The sequence below is a fragment of the Mesoplodon bidens genome (assembly GCF_964165515.1).
Source record: "Mesoplodon bidens genome assembly, chromosome: 4".
Lineage (NCBI taxonomy): Eukaryota > Metazoa > Chordata > Mammalia > Artiodactyla > Ziphiidae > Mesoplodon > Mesoplodon bidens.
In genome coordinates this window covers 149,156,950-149,177,597 of record NC_138160.1, presented here as the reverse complement: position 1 = coordinate 149,177,597, position 20,648 = coordinate 149,156,950, and the positions used below count along the sequence as shown (strand labels likewise).

Sequence of the window (20,648 nt, the reverse complement as noted above, 5' to 3'; positions counted from 1 at the left end):
TGCATTTGCATGCCTGCGGGGGAAACCACCATCTTACCAGTGTACGGGGCGGAGGCCAGGCCGAACGAGGATGAGGAAGGCAGCGTGGAGAGGGAGGAGGCCGCGGGCTGAGCGTTGCTCACCGGGGGGTAGGTGGAGGTGGAGGGCGAAGTGCTGGCCAGCTGCCCCGCCTCGGTGGTGGGCACCTGCAGCAGGGGCTGCGCTTGGTTGTACCCAATGCCACCGTAGGCTCCTTGGGGCCCTGGAGAGCAAGCACAGCCTCTGCAGAGCCACTCCTGTGACACCGGGCCCAGGGAGCAGAGGAAGTGTGACCAACACGACGGCCCGGCTGCCGGGAGCTGGCACGGCCTGGGCGCAACTGGCTGTGAAGCCCGGGTGTCTGAGCCGTGCTGGAGGCCGGAGCCCGGGTTCCCCAATCTCTAAACTCCAAGTCCTCAGCAGAACCCACCTCCTTGGAAAACACTTCCAGCCCCACCTTCGTCTCTCCCCCATCTCTCTGTCTGGGTCTCCCCGCCCCTCTCTCTGGCACACACAGGCCCATTGACTAGTGGAGACTTCGGGGTGTACCTGAGGAGACAGCCCTGAGACCCACGCTACTGCTGCACCTCCTGTGAACCTGAAGTGCTTGAAACCTGACTTTCCTGGGGTCCCTCCCATGTAAGTGAGGCCCCCTTGCCCCCGCCCTGACCCTGCAGAGACCCACCCACCTGGTGGGCAGAGCGTGGCCGTGGCCATGGCTGGGAGCTGAGGCTGGCCAGCAGCAGGTGGCGGGTCCCGTTTGTTCTCGTAGCCACCAGCGGCTGCCAAAGGTCCATAGCTGTAACTGTCCTGCGAGAGGGTTTCCATGGGGAACATAGAGCAGGAGAAAGGTGCTCAGGGTGGGGCAAGGCCCCCTCCTCGCCCCCTGCAAGGCCTGCATCCATGTGGTTCCCAAGCTCCTGCTCTGTACCAGCCTCTGTTTGGGGACCTGGGGACGCAGCGACCAGGGAGAGGGATGTGGCCTGCTCCCTCAAAACTGATGCTCATGTCTGAGAGCAAAAGTGCTCTGAGGAACATGCAACAGGACAAGGGCTGCCGGGGACGGCTCGGAGGAGGAGGCAAGCGTGCGGAGACGGGGGACAGGGATCCTGGCCGGGTTGGCAGAGAGCAGAGGCCCTGGTGGGGGTCAGCGGGTGGGCTGGCAGGAGACCCGGAAGCTGGTCGGAGCAGAGGGCTGCGAGCACCAGGAGAGGGGCTGGGGGGGCCGGCGGGGCCGGGGGCGCCGGGAGGGTCTGGGGCAGCAGGGAGCACGGCTGGATTCTGGTTCACAGGGAGATACGAGCTGCTGGGTGGACCAGGGACTAACTGCATGGAAGTGAGGACAGAACCAAGAGGCTGAGAGGAAGCCCTGGGAGCAGGGCAGGAACTCAGGATGGGAGGTTGGGAGAAGTCCCAGAGGTCCTGGGGAAGCAAAGGGGAGTAAAGGAGGGAGGGGACGGAGCCAAGTGGGTACGAGCTTGGCCAAGCAAATCAGGAACAAGCTGTGGGTGACAGAGGCTCAGGGGGTTGGGCCACATGGTGCGTGGGACGCCTTGGCGATTCCACGTGGAAACACAGCTGCCAGATCTGCGGTCCTAGAGCTCAGGGTCAGGAAGGGGGCATCGTCAGCACCGGAAAGGCCCAGGAAGGACAAGCCCAGCCCCCAGCCCCTCTAAGGGCAGGGATGGGAGCATCAGGCGGGTGATAGCCCGTCTGGATTGCGTTTTCAAGGAAGGACTGGTGCTGGGCAGAGAAAAGTCGGGCTGATACCTGGTAGGAGGGAGCCGTGGTGGCCGCCGGCACAGGCTCCTGGGGCTGGCCGCCGTAACCGAGGTCCTGGCCGGGGTGGCGCTGGTACCCGCCATACCCCACTTGAGTGATGGGCCTGGGTGGCTGGGTGGGCTCGGGAAACGGAATCAGGGCAGGGCCCAGTCCAGGAGTGGGCTGCACGGCCAAGCTGGTTCCAGCAGCTGGGAGGGGAAAAGCCATCGGAGGCTGGGCGCTAGAACCACAGATAAACAGAGAACCCGGCAGCGTTAGATCCTGGCATTCGAGAACCTGCATTGAGCACAAAAATGCCATCCGACACTAGACATCAGCCACTTGGATGCCTCCAGTCCAAGACCTTTCTTCTGTGAGCGCAGGCGCCATTGGAAGCGCTTTTCATGAATTAAGACAATCTCACAGCAGCCCTGAGTGCTCGGAGCCAGCCTGGTCCCCATTTTCACAGTTGAGAAGAATCATGGAAGGTCGATTAACGCTAAACTGAGAACTCTTTACCTATAAGGACCAGCTCTTGCTTGTGGTTCACTCTGCAGGAAGCCCAGTGCTGAGGTCTTCTGTCTGCCTCACCTCATCCCTACCTTCCTGCCCTTAGAGAAGGCCCTGCCAGCTGACTGTATGTCCATCTGTTGGTCTGTCCCCACTGCCTGGAAGATGAAACTCTGAGGACGGGTGACAAGTGCCGGATTCAGACCCAGATCTCTCTGATCCCCGCGCTTGTCACTCTGCTAAATACCAGTCACCCAGTAGACAGTCCTCAAATGTAAAAGCCCGTTTGTCGGGGAAGGGTATTGGCAAAGAGTTTAGCCCAATACCAAGAAGAATCATATAAGAAAGTTCCTACAACCCTCCTACACTGTTGTTGGGAGTGTACGTTGGTGTAGCCACTATGGAAAACAGTATGGAAGTTCCTTAAAAAATAAAAATAGATGGGAATTCCCTGGTGGTCAAGTGGTTAGGACTCAGCGCTTTCACTGCTGAGGGCCGGGGTTCAATCCTTGGTCGGGGAACTAAGATCCCACAAGCCGCATGGAACGGCCAAAAACTTTAAAAATAAAAATAAATAAAGACATAAAAACAGAGCAACCATATGATCCAGCCATCCCAATCCTGGACACATATCCAGAAAAGATGAAAACTCTAATTCAGAAAGATACATGCACCCCAATGTTCACTGCAGCACTATTTACAATAGCCAAGACATGGAAGCAACCTAAGCATCCGTAGACAGAGGAATGTATAAAGAAGATGTGGTACATATATACAATGGAATATTACTCAGCCATAAAAAAGAACGAAATATTGCCACTTGCAGCAACATGGATGGACCTACAGATTCTCATACTAAGTGAAGTAAGTTAAAGACAAATATTATATGATTTCACTTATATGTCAAATCTGAAAATAATACAAATGAACTTATTTACAAAACAGAAACAGACACACAGACATAGAAAACAATCTTACGGTTACCAAAGGGGAGGGGAGGGAGGAATAAATTAGGAATATGGGATTAACAGATACACACTACTATATGGAAAATAGATAAACAACAAGGGCCTACTGTATAGCATAGGGAACTATATTTAGTATCTTATAATAACCTATAATGGAAAAGACCTTTAAAGAAAATACTGAATCACTTTGCTGTACACCTGAAACTAATACAATATTGTATATCAACTCTACTTCAATTTTTAAAAGAAGGATGTTCCCGCAAACCCTGTAGGGAAGGGGTCCCCAACCCCCGGGCCACAGCCCGGTACTGGTCTGCAGGCTGTTGGGAACTGGGCCTCACAGCAGGGGGTGCACAGCGGGCAGGAGAGCGAGTGAAGCTTCATCTGCCACTCCCCGTCGCTTGCATTATTGCCTGAACCATCCCCTCCACCCTGGCCGTGGGAAATCTGTCTTCCACGAAACCGATCCCTGGTGCCAAAACGGTTGGGGACCGCTGCTGCAGGGGATGAGGCAAGGCGTGTGCGCAGCTCAGAGGCAGGCAGATCTGAATATAGAGGGACGACGGCTGGCAGCACTTGTCCACTGGCACCTTTGCACACATTCTGGGCCGATGCTAGACTCACATGTGATGCTTGCAGTGTCATTCCTGCCCCCCAGAGTGGCTCACTGCCCAGTGGGGAGGACCATGGAGAAATGGGGACAACATGGGGGGGGTGATATCCAGGCCATCCTGGGGGCTGAGGGACCCGCCAGGGAGAGGGAAGCGCCCTGCTGAGGGTCAAGCAGAGCCCACTGCATCGCCCCTGCCCATCTCCTAGCCAGCATCTCTTCGTCCTCCTGGCAGCCAGAGGGGTCCGCTCAAAGCACAGACCTGACCACGTCACCCTCCTGCTCAGAACCCTTCCAAGGCCCTCTGCCCCCATCCCCTCCCACACCTGCTCGCTCCCTTCCTCACCTCCTTCTCCAGCCCTTCCTGAGCCCCTGTTGGAGAGCAGCAGGGCCCTGTAACCCGTCATCCTGCCCCCTCACCCTGCTTGATTTTCCCTCCCAGCACCGCCTGATGCAATCCTTCCACCAACATGAAGCCACAGGAACTGAGGTGGGTCCCAAGCTATTTGCCAGCACGACAGTAGCACCTGGCACATAGCAGGTGCTCAGGAACTATTAGTATGGCCTACAGTCAGGTGTTTGGGAAATGGCGGGTGGGAGCAGCCCAACCGCAGGTGGGGTCCTGGCCCGCCAGGGTCCCGGGGATCTTCTCCTCGCATCTTCACATGGTCTCCCTCTATGTGTGTCTATGTCCTAATCTCTCTTCTTATAAGGACAGCAGTCATATTGAATCAGGGTCACCCTAATACCTCATTTTACCTTAATTATCTCTTTAAAGACCCCATCTCCTACAGTCACATTCTTTAGTTAGCAATGAAGTCCTAACCCCCAATACCTAACACCCAAATATGAATTTTAGGAGGACACAAATCAGCCCATGACAGGGTCATTATTGTAACAAAACTCAAATGACATGAAAATCTTGATTACACAAACATCATTCATGCTGAACTGAAAGCACCTAAAATACATTTTACAGAATATATAATCATTTATGAATTAGTGTGTTTTTATTTTATTTAAGACACCCAAACATCATCAGCCCATCACCAGAATGCCCAGACACGCACAGTAATGATAACCTTTGATGTTTTGACAACTATAAACCTAGCATCACTCTTTTTTTTCTTCTTGGTCATTAGAAAGGTATATTTGTTAAGGTAGGTGGGACAGAACATACTGTATTCAACTTTTGCCAGCTTGGTCTATAATGTTGAAATATTTAGACATGGCATGCTGGCTTCCATTTGTACTTTTGCCCTGGGCCTCTCAAACTGTGAAGGCTATTCATTTGTTTGACTATATTTCATTTGCCTATTTTACTATTGGTAAGTATTTATATTATATATCAGTTTCTATTGCAGAGTTAAAAATCACCCCCAATGAATGTCAATTGGTGCAGCCACTATGGAAAACAGTATGAAGCTTCCTCAAAAAATTAAAAATAGAACTACCGTATGATCCAGCAATTCCACTTCTGGGGATTTTTCTGAAGAAAACAAAAACACTAATTCAAAAAGATTATGCACCCCTATGTTCACTGCAGCATTATTTACAAGAGCCAAGATATGGAATCAACCTAAGTGTCCATTGATAGATGAATGGATAAAGAAGATGGATAAAGGAGATATATATCTTCATCCATTCATCTAACGATGGATACTTAGGTACACACACACACACACGTGTGCATGCACGTGTACTCGCGCACGATAGAATATTACTCAGCCGTAAAAAAAGAATGATATCTTGCCATTTGTGACATGGATAGACCTACAGGGTATTATGCCGAGTGAAATAGGTCAGACAGAGAAAGACAAATACCACATGATCCCACTTACGTGAAGAATCTAAAAAATAAAACAAATGAATAAACATAACAAAACAGAAACAGACTCATAGATACAGAGAATAAACTGGTGGTAGCCAGAAGGGAGGGGGTTGGGAGGATGAGTTAAATAGGTGAGGGAGATTAAGAGGTACAAACTTCCAGTCCTTAAATAAGTAAGTCTGAGGAATGTAATATACAGCATGGGGAATACAGTCAATAATATTGCAATAAATTTGCATGGTAGCAGATGATAACTGGACTTATCGTGGTGATCATTTTGTAATGTATGAAAATATCAAATCACTATGTTACATACCTGAAACTAATAGAATATTGTAAGTGATTATACTTCAATTTAAAAAATTACCCCCAACGATGTGGCTGCAAACAATAATAAATATTTACCATCTTCACAGATTCTGTCGGTCAGAATTTGAGAGTGGCATGGATGGGCTCTGACTCAGAGTCTTTAATAAGACGTTGCCAATAAGAAGTCGACTGGGGGAATTCCCTGGTGGTCCAGTGGTTAAGACTCCATGCTCCCAATGCAGGGGCATGAATTCAGTCCCTGGTTGGGGAACTAAGATTCCCCATGCTGCACAGCACAGCCAAAAAAAAAAAAGTCAGCTAGGACAGCATCATCTGAAGGCTCAACTGGGGTAGTGAGATCTGCTTCCAGGATGGCTCCTTAACATGGTTGGTCCTTTCCCAATGCTGCTTGAGTGTTCTTACAACATGGCGACCAGCTTCCCCCAGAATGAGAGATGCCAGAGAGAGAGAGAGGAAGGACCAGGTGGAAGCTATCCTTGTTATGAGCCTCAGACATCACATGGCATAACTTCTGACACATTCTGCGTTAGAAGTGAACCACTAAATACACCCCACCCTCAAGGGGAGAGGATTAAGCACCATCTTTTGGAGGAGTGAATTTATTTATGGGAATATGGAATATGAATTCTCTTAATGAATACTGAGTATGAGAATTTATGGCAATAGTTTAAAACCACCACATGCTATTCCCCATTTTCTACTGTTACACATGTTCTATGTATGTTCTGTATATGCTTTCTTGTGCCAGCTTCCCCTCATGGCTTCTTGTCCAGCCTGGGTCCCACACGACCTGCTCCAAACAGGGCACAGCTGAGGAGAATGGGGCGAGGATGGCTGCCTCAGATCCATCAGGATTTAACCTGGAGCTGGGGCCACCTTCTCCTGAGTCACATGGGAGAGTTGTGGACCAACCCAAACGGGCAAGGAAAACGGATGGGATGGGCTTTGGGAAGACGATAAAAAGCCATGCTGTTGAAGGCACTCAGAAGGCTCGACAAAGGGGTCTGAGCTGCCCAAGTGGCAAGGGCGGGAGTGCTGGAGTCCAAATGTGAGCACAGACCTGGGACTCTCTGGCCTGAGCCCTGCTGCCTCTGCTGGGTAAGAGGCCATCAGCACTGCAGTGATGCTTTCCTTCTTGCCTGGCTTCCCAGCGTGCCAATGGCCTCCACCTCCAGAAGGGTCTCCGCCCCCAGTCCTGAAGACCCAGCACACCAAGTGGTGCCAACTGAGGGTGCTGAGGCAAAGTGTCTCCTGTGGTGGAGGGAAAGTCTTGTCCTTTAGCCGAGGGCCCGAGGGAGTAGAGACAAGCTTGGGGCTTTCTTCACCTGCTCCCACAGTGACCCAGCTCAGCTCAAAAGCTGTGTCTCCAGCTGGTGGGGGCCCCACCTAGGGAACCAGTGAGGTGGGCGGTTGTTGACCTTGTTCCAGGCCAGGAGATCAAACGGCCTGTTCTGTCTAGGGCAGGGATTCTCGATCCAGGCAACGCTGACATTGCAGCCCGATCACTCTCTGTAGGGGACCGTCCTGGGCACTTTGGGCTGTGGGGCAGCATCCATGGCCTCCACCCACTCAATGCCAGAGGTGTCCCCAGTTCAAATAACCACAGATGTCCCCAGACACTGTCCGGGTGAGAACCGCTGGTCTAGGAAAAGCCCAATCCCAGGGCACCAGCTTTGAGACCCCAGCTGCAGATGGGCAGCGTCATGTGTTGGTTTACAGCTGGTCCAGACCCTACTCCAGAAGGATCACCGGGACACTGCTGGCTGCCCTGTGACTCGGGATCAGGCTCGAGACAGCACGTTTGTGGGCGTAAACTAAGAATTCAGGACATGTTTTGGTTGTATATGACCCTGAGTAGTGATGCTTATGCACCCTGAGGTTTGAAGACCACTGAGCTAGACCAAAGTCAAGGACAAAAGGAGAGTCTGCCCACAGATGGCTGGGCGTCCAAGCCGTTTGGTCTTGATGTAACTCAGTGGTGGGAGATCTCAGGTGTTCCCGTGCCCTGCAGGGTGACTCTCGTCAGTTTTATTACGAGGGCCTGCAAACGTCACAGCTGTGAGCAGACTGACTGGCTGTGAGGCGTACAGGGTCAGGGTAGATATCAGCTTTGAGTTTTATGTGGGATGCTGAAACGCCCTTGATCTCACCGGAGGTCACCCCTGCCCCCTTCTACTCAGATGTGCAAACAGCTGAGACGCTGGGGGAGGGGCGGGGGAGACAGAGACACACCGTCTAGAAGAAGTATAGATGTGCTGACAGCCCAGCAGGCAGCAGGAGCCTCCCCCTCCAACCCAGAGCCTGAAAAGGCCTCACCTATGAAGAATACTGGGATTCCAGAGAGGGGCTCAGATGCAGCCCCCTGGGCTGAGAGAAGGGCCTGGCACACACGTGGGAAAGGGAGAAGAGCACAGGGGCTGACAGGGAAATGGCCCTGTGTGCTGAGGGACAGAGGAGGGGTGGGTGACAGGAGGCTGGATGGTGGGCTTAGGACTCCGGGATGCCAGGCAGAATCTGAGTTTTATCCAGTAAGCAATCCGGAGTCACCACGGTATCTCAGGACAAGATCTGTCCTGTTTTAGGATGCTAAGGTGGTGCTGTGGACTGAGTTGTGCCTGCCCCCCTCAAATTCACATGAAGCCCTAACCCCAATAAGACTGTGTTTGGAGACAGAGCCTTTAAAGAATTAAATGAGGCCATAAGGGTGGGGTCCTAATCCTACAGGACTGGTATCCTTATGAGAAGAGACACCAGGGATGCCCACACAGAGGGAAGACCACACAGGGACACAGGAAGAAGGCAGCCATCTGCAGGCCAAGGAGAGAGGCCTCAGGAGAAACCAACCCTGCCGGCACCTTGATCTTGAATGTCCAGCTTCCAGACTGTGACGAATACATGCATTGTTTAGGCCACTCAGTCTGTGGTGTTTTGTTATGGCAGCTCGAGCAGACTAGACAGGTGGTGATGGCTGTAGAGGGGAGAAGCTGAGGGCAAAGCTGATAGGAGACACACAGAGGCCACTTCAGGTCACCTATGCAAATTTCAGCCAGGTCAGCTCCCAGTGGTCGAGGGCTTTGCAGACACCCAAAACGGGGCTTGCAAAGCAGTCAAGTAAACGTTTCGTGACTATGGTCAAAGTGGTAGCTGTGACCCTAAAGGGAACAGTAGGCCCACCTGAGTAACTGCTCAGGGCAACACACAGCTGTTTGTGGTCCGGGAGGATGACGTGTTGCCTGGCTTTTATTTAGCTAAGCAAGCTCTGCGGAAGTGGAGCATGGATACCCTCAAGCTGGGGAGGGTGCACGTGCCATGGGACTCGTGCCCTTCTCAGGAGAGGGCTCGGCACAGTGGAGCCCCGACGGGATAAAGGAAGGAATGGAAGGGATTTAAAAGAAGGCTAGGCCAAGTATGGCCACATCTGCCCACTGCCTGTTTTTTGCACAGCCCATGAGCAAAAAATGAATTTTGCATGTTTAAGTGGTTGGAGAAAGTTAAGAGAGTACTATCTCATGACACGTGAAAATTATACAAAACTCACATTTCAGTGTCAAAATATAAAGTTTTGATGGCACATAGCCATGCCCACCTGTTTATGTATTGCTTTCAGCACTTTTGCCCTATAGTGGCCGAGCTCTGTAGCTGCAACAGACCCAGTGTAGCCCGCTGTTGTGGACTGAATGTTTGTGTCTCCCCAAAATTGTTATGTTGAACCCCTACCCCTCAATGTGATGGTGTTAGGAGGTGGGGCCTTTGGGAGGTAACTAGGATTAGATGAGGTCATGAGGGTGGGGCCCCCGTGATGGGATGAGTACCCTTCGAAAAGTCACAGGAGAGCTTGCCTCCCCACTCCGCTCTCCTCCAGGTGAGGACATAGTTAGAAGTCAGCATCTGCAACCCAAAGAGGGTTCTCACCAGAACCCAACCCTGCCTGCACCCTGATCGCAGACCTCCAGAGGAATAAACTCCTGTTGTTTACAAGCCACCCAGTCTGTGGTATTTTCTCACAGCAGCCTGAACTAAGACACCCATGGAGTGGAAAATATTTACTCTCTGACCCTTTAGGAAAAGGCTGGCTTGCTGATCCCCAGCTTAAAACAGCCATCGTTTATTTTGTTCCTAACGCTGTAGGCTGGGCTGGGCTGCATCTGAGGTCAGCAGCAGGCAGCTCCACTTCTGGAGGGCAGCTGGCTGTCCAACGGGCTCTGAAGCCCTCCTCCCTGTAGTATCTTCTCCTCCAGTAGTCCAGCCGGGGGCCCTTCATGTGGCAGGGTCCCCCAAGATGGAGAGGACGTGGGCAAACGCTCTGGAGGTCTAGGCTTAGAACAGGCATGACCAGGACTGGCAGCTCGAACAGATGTTACACCAGAATACCACAGATTGGGTGGCTTATAAACAAGAGAAATTTCTCAGTTCTGGAGACTGGGAAGTCCAAAATGAAGGAACCAGCAGACCAGTATCTGGTGAGAGCCTGCATCCCGGTTCATAGATAGCCATCTTCTCGCTGTGTCCTCAAATGGCACAAGGGGTGAGGGAGCTCTCTGAGGTCCCTTTAAAAGGGTACTAATCCCATTCACGAGGGACCCCACCCTCATGACCTAATCACCTCCAAAAGGCCCCACCTCCTAATGCCATCAACTTGGGGGTTAGGTTTCAACATATGAATGGGGGGCGGGGGGTGTATAAACCTTCAGTCTATGGCAGTATCACTTCCGCTGCAATCTACGGGCCAAGGAGGAGCACAAGGAAGCCCAGGCTCGAGGGCCAGGGAAATGGATGTATTGATAATTTCTAGATGGGAAGCGCCACATGGTCACAGTGGAAAGGGCGTGGATATAAGAAGGAACAACATAAAGGACAGGAGTGTTTTGGCAACCAATCTACCACATCGAGGTTTTAGGAGTTGAGCTAGCCAAAAAACAGCTCATGGGAGAGACTCCTCAGGCATGGCCCATATGGTGTCAAAACCTAGGTAATCTAGAGCAGGGGTTCTCACCTGGGGTGATCCTGCCCCCAGGGGAAACGGGGTGATATTGAGGACATCTGTGGTTGTCACTCTGGGGGGCTCCTGCCATCGAGTAGGTGGGGGCCAGGGACGCTGCTCCACACCCCACAGCGCCCAGGACGGCCTCACAGAGAACAATCTGAGAAACTCAGACCTGCAAGGTCGGGGTGCCCGGGGTTGGGGATCGGGGATTAGAGCCTAACGTTTGAAGGTGGGGGCAGGAAGGTGAGTCAGCAGCAGAGGCTGTCACTCCCGCCCAGGCTCCCTGCCCCAAGTCTGAAGGGAGAGTCCCCACACCTCTTCTCCGGCTCCCTTTGGTGAGAGGTCAATTTCTAATAGCCTTTTTCTGGGTCCTTTTACGAATGAGATGAAAGCTGTGACTTCCGGCCCTCTGTGACTCCCTGGAAATAGCACAGTTTTGCCGGTAATCACCTGGGGCCTCACAGGCCCCAGCTTAAGAATCTCTCCTTGAATGGGAGAGCAAAAAGCACTTGCTGAGATTAAAGGCAAAGTTTACGTGCCCCTGTGCGGCGTGGCGTGTTCCCTTCTCTTGGAAAATGTAATAAATCCTCATTCAATGGCAAGACGGCCCCTGTCGTCAGTCACCTCCATGGAAGAAAATCCTGCAGGCACAAGTGAGACACTCCCTTAGAGCAAGGTTAAGAGAAGAGGTTGAGGACGCGAGGGTTCTGCATGAGGACCGAGGACCAAGATCAAGATCAAGGAAGGGCTCACAGGGGTTTCAAGCTTAGGAACTGGGAGAAGAGCCACAGTCCAACAGCTGGCATGGGAACAGAAGTCACACCACCTGGCTTCCAATCCTGGCTCTGCTCACCGCGGGGCCTCGAGCGAGTCAATTCTTTCCTCGCTTCAGTTTACTCACCTGTAAAATGGGAACACCTACCTCTAGGGATGGCGTGACAAACAAGAACTCATGTGCTACAGTGCCTCGCACAGGAGTTCACAATGCAGCCCAGAGTGGCCAGATCTTCCCACTTTAAATGATACCAGAAATCTTTGGAAAGTCTCCCAATTTTAAAATACTGGCACCTAACTCAAATATAGCAAGTAAAAAACCCACTGCACGGGCCGAAGAGAGCTGGTGTGATAATCAAACATGGTCTGCAGGCTACCAATTCTCAACCTCGACCAAGAGCAAGGAGTTGGGAGTGGTTGTTGAAGAACAGAGTCACACATTTACTCTTGGTGAAGCCTCCCCTCAAGCAAGGGGCCTAAGCTTGTGCTGCTGCTGTCTGAAGTCACCTGCTGCTCACAGGGAGAGGGTGCCGCTGCACCACAAGGCCCAGGGCCTCTGTCCCCATGACAACAAGGGCCCAGTGGGTGCCGCCTGCCTGGCAGGGAGAAGAGCTGAGGCGGGAAGCTGGGGAGAAAACACCGGCACCTGTTGGTTCAGGAAGAATGGGACTGAAGCACGTCTGTGTGACGCAGACTCACAAGTCCTGGCTGCCATCCTTGTCTTTGGGTCGCAGGCTTTTTGGTCTGAATTTTGTTTTGGGGAGTCAGGCTTCTTTGGGTGCATTGTCTAGATAAGATTTGAGAATGCAAGGCTGGCAAGACCCATGGATATGAGCTTGTTCAGTGAGTCACCTAACTGATGGGGACACGGAGGCCCAGAGATGGAAGGGACTCGTCTGGAGAGGCCACATTCCCCGACCCAGGGAACTCTCTGGTACACGCTCTGCTTGCTCCTAAAAGGCCAATCGTAAGGACACATTGCACCTTGAGTGTAGACCTCACTTCAGAAGGGCGCATCTGAGGAATCTACAGGCAGGTGATGAAATGTCACAGGGATGGTCAGGAGGAAAGACAAGTCACTCTGGGTTTGCTGTAACAATGATCTCTATTGCAGACTGCTTTCAAAGAATCATTCAGTGAGCACACAAACAAAACATTTAGAGTATGAGAAAAAAAATCAAGTGGAAGAAAGATTTTTGTGGAATCACAGTGCTGAGAAACCTTACATAGTGCTTTCTTTTTAAATCATGGACTCTTCCTTCCAGGGCATAGCTCTTCACCCACTTATCACCCACTTATCTATCATCCCTCCTCCTAAGGACCCCCACCCCCACCCCAATGGCAGAAACTAAACCAGAATGAGGGGTTAAACCTGAGTGCCTAGCACTTGGAAATCACAACCTCAACGATCACCTACTTTGCAGTGCTATGGGGAGAAAACCTCGGCTCCAGCATCCTGACCTAGCTCAGTTTCCCAGGTGCATCTGTGACTACTCACAGGGTTGAGGAACATTCGGAGCTTAGACGGTGCACTGTGAAGGGCGATACCCAAGGTTAACATGCGCACTCAAGACATTCATCAGGGAGGATATTTTCAAACCTGTTTTATTGGCAGTAAGATCACATTTGTTATTTTGTGGGTACACGCATACATATACACCCAGAGAGATGACTTCATTTGGCACTTCAGTTCACAAGGGTTTTATATTCAAAACATATAACATACCATACATTCATTCCCATAACAATTCTGATTTTTCTAACAGAAGTTTTTTTTTTTTCCACGAAAGCCTTATATGCACTCTCCATGTTAAATACCCATTTCAGACCCAGGTACTCCCGGAAGACATCCTGGAAAGGGATCTGATGAACTAAATCCTTGGGCTCTTGGGAAGTTGATGGAGAATTTCATTCCCCTATGCCCATCTGCAGCCTTCTTTAAAATATAGTCAGGAGTCTCCAGCTCCCAGTCAGGGCCAGCCTAGCTCCTCAAGACCGAGCCACTGGGCTGCTTGGTGTTCCCGAGGCAGGGAGTCCAGAGACTGGTGACAGGAGTTTCCTGAGCATTGAGGGTGAGCCATGTTCTGTTTGGCAGTGGAACTCCCGGAATTCTCTTCCATCCTTCTGAAAAGGAACGTGGTGCTCACGCGGAAGGTGGCTGCATAGTTAGCCCCGCTGGCCAGATGCTTAAGAACGCCATCTTGTTGATACATGCTGGTTAAGCTAAAGAAAAAGCATTATGTACACCCGCCCTCCCCAGAAGCAGTGCAAGTGAGAGGACGCCCAACCAGGATCAATACGGCCGTGCCTTTTTGCTGCCATGAACCAAATAGGTGAAATGCTGTTCTGGGCACAGCAAGGGCTCATCCGTGGTTCCAGCCCTCTCCTGCTGCTTTAAGGGGCAGAAAAACCTCCACAGCAACATCTGTGCTGGTCTAGCACATGGGCCTCTCGTGTCAACAGAGGGAGGTGGGACTAGACAGCCAGTGTGAGTTTCTCATGAGCAAGTACAACAGATGTCGAACCACCAACCCTGATTCAAGCAATGACATTCAAAATTTAAAAGAAGCCACTGGCTTTTTAAAAACATTCATTCCGGGCTTCCCTGGTGGCGCAGTCATTAAGTATCCGACTGCTAACGCAGGGGACACGGGTTCCAGCCCTGGTCCGGGAAGATCCCACATGCCGCGGAGCAACTAAGCCCGTGCACCACAACTACTGAGCCCGTGTGACACAACTACTGAAGCCTGCATGCCTGGAGCCTGTGCTCCGCAAAAAGAGAAGCCACCGCAATGAGAAGCCCCCGGCAACTAGAGAAAGCCCACGCACAGCCACGGAAGACACAACGCAGCCAATAAATAAATAAATAAATAAATAAATAAATAATATTTTTAAAACATTCATTCCAAGAGTCTTAGACATTATAGTTCATTCTGTTCCCAGAGAGCAAAACTCACAAGGAGTTAACCTCCGTCAACAAAACTGAATTTCCAAACTACAAAGTGCTACAGAACCAAAGTGAAGCAATTCTCAATTCTTAGTCAACAGTTAATTTAAATATGCAAGTGGACAGTGATGTGCTGCAAATGCAACTTACCTCTGGGGGAAAAAAAAAACCTGCCCAAAGCAAAATATGTACCAAAAAAAGAAGTCCCGTTCCCCCAAATATTTACAAATGAAGTTTCTAGCTAAAAAAGTCTGGCAAGCTTAGAATTACCCTCTAACGCAAGTATAAGAGAAAAGGACAGGCAGAGAATGTCAGTTCCCAGCTGGTGTGTGGATACCTCAGTGCAAGGGACAGAACAAGGGAACAATTTCCAACCAGTTAGACCTTGGGTGGTACCAAAAGCTTTTCCTGGGCTTCCCTGGTGGCGCAGTGGTTGAGAGTCCGCCTGCCGATGCAGGGGACACGGGTTCGTGCCCCGGTCCGGGAGGATCCCACATGCCGCGGAGCGGCTGGGCCCGTGAGCCATGGCCGCTGAGACTGCGCGTCCGTAGCCTGTGCTCCGCAACGGGAGAGGCCACAACAGTGAAAGGCCCGCGTACCGAAAAAAAAAAAAAAAAAAAAAAGCTTTTCCTACCAAGATTCTAGAATACCCTATGAGTAAAGAGCACACTTCAGATTTAAGGTGTCACAGACATACAAAAAAAACAAAAGAAACAAGCAAAAAATCCCTGCGCTTTGTCAAAGCTTCCTAATTTTGTTTTGAATTAGACAGCGTTTCTCACCTTAGATGAATAAGCTATCTGAACAGCTCAGAGCCGTGATGAAGACAAAAACTGGTATTATCTTCTTAACATACACGCAAAACCCCATGACCTTCTTAATCGACTAAAACCAGTCGAAAAGGAGGGCTCCTCCTTCTAGCTGGAATACGTACTATTCCTTTTAATTATCAAATGTATCTATAATGTCTTCTGCGTTATCCTTCTGTGATTAAACTTTTAAGAACAGAAAGCAAGGTCATAAAGTGGAAGCAGGTGTCATTTGTCTCACACAGTCTGACTTTGGTTCTGGTATTTAAAACTTGAGGGATTTCACGTAGGACAGGGAATTGTGGGTTCTCTGGAAAACGGGGAAGACTTGCCACTCTGGGTTCAGTGCCACGTGTCAATGACAGGTGGGAGAGTGGGGTACACAGGCTGTTTTAATCCTCCCCTGACAGACCCTCTATCCTCTATCTTAGATGGTATTCACACATGTATGTGTCTGCTCCTTACAAGACCATCTGCAATCCCTTATCTGAAGGTTCACAAACTTTTGATCTACTAATAAAGAATGAATACAGAATGAATATAAAATAATGAATATAAAATATAGGCTATAAAATAAGGAATGAATACAAGGTTTATAAATACCTTTTCTACACGTTTCCCTTACTTTTTAGGACTGCTCAGTTATTCATCCAGATCAATGGTCTTTGTCTCCTTATCTCCATAACCACATAAGAGAACACCAATTACACTCACATGAAAAAAGAATTTTAAAGGATCATTTGAAAATGCTTTTAAATTTGATGTATTTGTTCTGATCATTCTAAATACACACATTGGTAGATCCAGACAAAAGACAAAATATAAAACTTTAAAAAATTCAGAAACAGAATATGTTGAGGAAAAAAATCTCTATTAGGAATTAACTTATGCTCTGATGTTAGTGAGTTGACTTTTCACTCTAAAATGGATAAAATGAAAATTCAAAATCCACACTTCAAAAATTTTAAATGTACCTAATGTACGTGTGGTTGGAACACAGATAGTATAGTTCTGTCATTTGAAAGGTTTTCCTTAAAATATACTGAAATCAGGTCTCGCCTGCAGTTGAGAGCCTTTCTGAGATGGGTCTTTAAGAAAACAACAGCAGGCACACTGTAAAAGGAGAACTCCTGTGCCTTGCTTTCCCAGGGTCCGCCTCCAGTCAATCCCATCAGGGAGTAGCGGGAAGTGCTGCTGAGGTGCAATCATTGTCAGGACTGCTTCAAACTCAACTACAGGTTCCCACAAGCCCCACTCTCCTGCTTTTGGGTGTGGTGGCAGGTGCACCCCAGTCCCTGAGGCAACGACACCAGATTCTCTCTGGCAGCTTGTGTTCTGGGACCTAAGCTCAGGGGACAGACAAGCCTTGGAGGGTAACGTTCACTCTGGAAGGGCCTGAAGACCAGGGAGGGCAGAGATGGGGTGCAGGCAACAGAGGCTGGCCTGGGTATGAACAGGACCATTCTGAACCTGGTCGTAGCCGTACCTGACAGGGCAGGGGTCTCCTACCTGGGTGGTGTTAATGGGTGATTTTTCATCTGGCAGCACTGGGGCTGCCTATGCTGCCCCCCATGGCTGACGTGGGCTCTGTTGCCTTTCCCAAGCTATCTGTTGCCTCTGGAAGAGACTACTGAGAGACATGGGTTGGGTTATCATTACCATCCCCATGACACTGGACCAGATACTTCCTCGGCCTCCCCACTCCAGAGCAAGTAATTTTTACAAGGTCTGAAGAATGCGGCCCTAAACCACAATCTGACTAGGACCCAAACTAAAGGGGCAGGATCCAGGTGACAGCGTAAAGAATGGCGGAACCCAGTCTCCGCCAGCAGGCCCCACTGCTGAACGGCTGCATCAGGCTAGGTCTGCCACCACGAGCACCTCCCCAGGCTCAGACATGCCCTACCATGGGGCAAAGGCATGGCCTGGGAGCCAGGCAGCCCTCATTCCCAGCCAGACACCACCACTCACCACCCTGGGGATCCTACACCAGTTACTGCACCCCGAGCTTCGTTTCCTTATCAGCAAAATGGGTATCATTAATACCTAGCTCACGGGATTACTGTGAGGACTGGACGATATATCAAGTGCTTGGGACTTATTCAATACAGACAATCAGTAACCAGCACTTCATATTGTTACCCACCACTAACAGAGTTCGATGGGGTTCCAATCAGGCTTCCAACCTCCTGATATTCTCCAGATGAAGGAATTCAGCTATTAACATTTATGCCAAAAGCTTATTAAAATAGAACTTCTCCTGATGGGAAATCAAGTATTATACCAAAACCCAGTAGCTGTCTTATTTAGGTTTAACAAGAATGCAAAGGTAGAGGGAGCCAGCTACACTAGATGGGTGGTATTTTGACAAAACTGCTAGAAAAGGGAAATATCACAGTAGATCTGGCCCGCCTGTCACGTTCCACCCCTGGGGACATCCACCGTACAGCTCTGAGCTCTCAATGCTTTCATTACCAACTCGACTTAACTTGCACAGAACTCTGCTGGATTTCTTGAGCAGCTCTCAGCCTCACAACTGAAAACTGCATTCAGTGCTAATTAAACACACTGTCAGATTCAATTTTCCACATGGGATTAATCCTTAATTCTGAACACGTGCAGCACTAACTCTAAGTCTAAAAAAGCTTTATGAGATTTAAAAGACCACCTAAAGTAAAATAAGTGAAAATCATCATTATTTACAAGTAATTCCAAACTTTTCTTATAACTTCAAGAGTAAGTGTGCATCCGATTCTTACTGAACAACAATTTAAGAACAGTTCCGATTCCAACCCTATTTATGGATGACAATGTAAGGAATATTACTATCCAGGGCTATGGTTACCAATTTTAAAAGCCAAAAAAACTTATGCAAAACTCCTCTAAGAAATAAACTGTCATCTTTGCTTTGGCAATCCATGAAATGGGCTTTGTAAATACTGTTGTCCAGTATTTGTCCATAAAGTTGGTACTCACAAAATCTGTTACGTGATCAGTTTTTCCATGGCACATTATGTAAGAAATATATACGTTAAAAGCAGCTGAAGGATTCAAGCAAAAGTTGTTTCCCCCAAAAGAGAATGTCTAGTTAACTTAAAACTATTCAGACAACGCAGATTATCTTGTTTCAAGGTTTTCTGAGACTAAAATTGATTTTGCTATGATTCCTATGTTTTTGATTTAGTTAAATCTACTCCTTTCTCAAGGAATAACACACACCCTTGGGGACAATTCTGAAGACACAGACTAATTTGACATTCAGTTCATGGTAGTTTAACATCCTTAGTCACATGTGTGTTTACTGTATCACCTAAGTCATCAGAATCCACACAAGAGCTGTGCCAAAGTGTTTAAATACCTTAATTCAGGTAAATGACAAAAACATCTGCTGAAGGCCCGCAATTACCTGTTTTACCAGTTAAGTGCTCAAACTTCTCCTCTGGAAGGTAATCTTAATAGAAAGCGTAACATTCAAGTGATTCTCCGCATCTCACTGAATAATGCACCGGAGAAAGAGAGAAAAAAAAAGAGAAAGAGAAAGAGAAAGGAGAGAGAAAGGAAAGAAAGCAGTGGCAGCAAGCAGGCAGAGGGGCAGAAGAACATTTCCAAAAGGGCATGGTCTCTGGCAGCCTAGCCTAGTCCTGCTGCTGTAACTAAGCACTGGCAATAAGAATGCTGTACCACCAAGGATGATGGAAACAGGGAAGGGTAACATAAAAATGTAACACTCTGTAGCCATTCTTTCCCTGACAGAAACTCCATGACCAGCCAACACTACACCTTTCAGACCACTCTGGATACAGAAAGCAGGAAGAGCTCTCCCAAGTTCCACAACCCCTGGTTCCAAGGCGTGACCGAATTCCTCCTGATCCCACAGGAAAGAACACAGCAGCACCACAACAACTGGGTTGAGGGAGGGGTGGACACTAACTTTCCACTAGCCTTACCTATTTTCAACGTGCTGAATGAGAGCATGAAACAACCCTAACAGGCCCGTGGTGCGGCAGGCACCTGTCGCTCAGTTATCTAAGGGGCGGTTTGAATCCAGTCTGTGAGAAACTGGCCCAGGAGGTTCTGCCAGGCTACCAGTTGGCAAGTGACACCAGGGCGACAAAGGAAAGTGGGTAGGGGAGCACTTTCCCCCAGGGATGCCCGCTCTGCCTGCATCCCCGCCTGGGACCTGGTCTGGAGTGCCAGGCTGAAGGACTGAGAGACCGCAGACAGGCTCCAAGGAGAAGCCCTGGAGAATGATGTGCGTGTGTACATTTGGGGTACAGACACACCCCATGTGTCTCTACCCACAGAGCCCTCCTTCCCCTGGCTGCTTCCCATCCCTGCCCACCCCCATCCCTGGCTCTTCCCTTGGCCCTTGTCTGCCAGGAGATCTTAAAATATCCAGTCGCCTCCTCCACTGAGTTTCCAGGTCCCTCTACCCTTCCTTACTGTTCTCCCTCCCCCGGAAGCCCCAGGTGCCCACTCTCCTATTGGGTCTCAGGACTTCGCTCAGGTCAAGACCGCTACGCCTTCAAGTCTCTGCCCGCCCCTCCAGTCAGGCCTCTATCCCCTTCCCCCATGCCTCTGCCTCTCCCCCCGTCACCCTCCCAGGTCTCCGTGTTCTCTCACACCCCCTCCCCCCATCAGGGTTCATACCTTCAAACCCCACATCCCCCTGCCTGGCCAGGAACCCCTCCAGGGCTGTCTTCCATCCCACCTCCACTCCGCTCTCCCTCGCCGAGGTCTCTGCTCCACCCTCTGCCCCGCCAGGTGCACTCCCAGATCTCCGTCTTTTCCCTACCCCCACCCCAAGTCAGGAGGCTTGACCTCCCCGCCCTCCGTCCTTGGCCCTTGCCCCACCCCAAGTCCGGCCAGGTACCCTCCCAGGCAGCCCCACCCCTCGTCAGATCTCGGCGCCGCCTCAGGTCCATCCCCGCGACAAGCCCAGAACCCTCTCCCACGTCAGGAGCCCCTCTGCTCTCCCTGACAGTTACAACTCGGGGCCGCGGCCTCCCCGGGGCCGGGGCCGGGGCAGCGCGGGCGGCGCGGGGGCCATTACCTGTAAGGCGAGCCGGCGCCCTGCGCAAAGCCGTAATAATTACTCGCCGCCAT

The 20,648-nt window shown here is 50.2% G+C and overlaps 1 protein-coding gene across 1 annotated transcript in view; it reads right to left on the bottom strand.

Moving 5' to 3' along the window:
• Positions 1-20,648, bottom strand: part of ZFR2 (zinc finger RNA binding protein 2) — a gene marked incomplete at both ends in the record, with an annotated part of 42,211 nt that extends 21,563 nt beyond the window's left edge. The window contains 4 exons of the mRNA XM_081232965.1: positions 38-241; positions 708-828; positions 1,789-2,020; positions 20,596-20,648. Of these exons, the coding sequence (XP_081089091.1) occupies positions 38-241; positions 708-828; positions 1,789-2,020; positions 20,596-20,648 (610 nt within the window). The remainder of the gene's footprint in view (positions 1-37; positions 242-707; positions 829-1,788; positions 2,021-20,595) is intronic.